Source organism: Diaphorina citri, unplaced genomic scaffold, assembly GCF_000475195.1.
Source record: "Diaphorina citri unplaced genomic scaffold, Diaci psyllid genome assembly version 1.1 scaffold4973, whole genome shotgun sequence".
Taxonomy (NCBI): Eukaryota; Metazoa; Arthropoda; class Insecta; order Hemiptera; family Psyllidae; genus Diaphorina; species Diaphorina citri.
This window is the reverse complement of record NW_007382356.1, coordinates 7,589-9,194: the sequence shown is the minus strand read 5'-3', so window position 1 is coordinate 9,194 and position 1,606 is coordinate 7,589. Positions and strand designations below refer to the sequence as shown.

General features: G+C 33.1%; 1 protein-coding gene across 1 annotated transcript; it reads left to right on the top strand.

The window, feature by feature from the left end:
• Nucleotides 1-254: 254 nt before the first annotated feature.
• On the top strand, nt 255-1,469 carry LOC103521318 (uncharacterized protein K02A2.6-like). The gene has a single exon (XM_008486426.1). It carries the CDS (start codon nt 255-257, stop codon nt 1,467-1,469), a length of 1,215 nt encoding a protein of 404 aa, XP_008484648.1.
• The last annotated feature ends 137 nt before the right edge of the window (nt 1,470-1,606 follow it).

The following is a 1,606-nucleotide window of genomic DNA, read 5'->3' as shown; positions in this document are numbered from 1 at the left end:
TAGCTGATTTCTTGTCTAGAGCTTACCTAAATCAGACATGTGAGGATGAAATAGGCATTGAAGGTATTGTACATAATATAACAACTGCCCCAAGTGTAGTTGATGATAAAGTCATAGCTCAAGCAGTTGAGGAAGATGCAAATCTCAGTCTTGTTAAGAAATACTGTGTAGATGGATGGCCAGAGTCTAAAAATAAAATCCCTGAGAACTTAAGTTTTGCAAGACATCTTTGGAAGATTAAAACTGAAATAGTTATGTCAGAAAGTGGTATTCTATATTATGATGGAAGAATTATTATTCCAACGTCATTGAAAAAACATATATTAGAATTGGTTCATTCTGGTCATCAAGGTTTTACTAAAACCAAACTGAAAGCTACAGAATCAGTTTACTGGGTCAATATGAACTCAGATATTGAAGAGTATGTTAACAAGTGTAAAGTTTGTGACAAGTTTAAGCATTGTAATACTAGAGATGAATTATCAAGTCATGAAATTGTATGTTTACCTTTTAGTAAATTAGGTGTAGACATAATGACTTTTGGTGGCAAAGACTATCTAGTAGTTATAGATTATTATACCAAATGGTTAGAAATATTGCCCATCAAGACAAAGACTTGTAATGAAATTATTTGTAAATTGAGTGAGTTATTCTCCACTCATGGTATACCATCTCAGATTGTGTCTGATAATAGCCCTTTTGGCTCATATGAAGTTAGTCAGTTTGCCAAAAAGTATAATATAAAGTGGATTTATTCATCTCCACACTATGCACGTAGTAATGGGATGGCAGAGAGAGGCATACAAATAGCTAAAAATATCATGAAAAAATCACTAGAGAGTGGTGTCAGCTTTTATGAGCTTCTCTTAGAGTATAGGTCAACTCCTATACCAGACATTGGTGTAGCACCATCTGTCATGTTGATGGGTAGAAGACTGAAAACTAAAATTCCAATCTCAGACAAAAATTTGAAACCACTAGGTAGCTTAGATGAAGTTCATACCATGGTTCAAGATAAAATTAATCTGTCTAAGGAAAAGTCCAAAAGCTATCATGACAAACTATGTAAGCAAGAACGTATATTTGTCCCTGGACAAACTGTTCTTGTGTGGGATTTCAATAACAAAATCTGGGAAGCTGGTAGATTATTGAAGAAATTGGACTGTCCTAGATCTTATCTAGTTAGAGTTAGAGGAAGGGTACTTCGTAGAAATGTTGTACACTTAAGAGCTACAGAAGGTGATTATCTAGTTGATGATAGACAGGATTGTAATGGAGATGTGTATGACTTTAGACAGAATATAGCTCAGAATGTTGAGAGGAATATGTTAGTTCATAGAAATACCAATGTACCTACTATCAGTGATCCTAATAATGAAGTGAATAATTTGCCTAATAGAATCAATAGTCATGTAAGTCAGACTAGATTTGGTAGGCAAATAAGACGTCCTCAGAGACTCAATCTATAACACTGTAAAGTTGTGCAAACATATTGTACCTACTTGTAAATATTTGTAAAAAAAAAAAAAAAATCTGATTAATAATTGAGTTGGATTCATGTGTAACACTAATAAATTGTTCTGTATCAACTGTAAATACTTTTTTT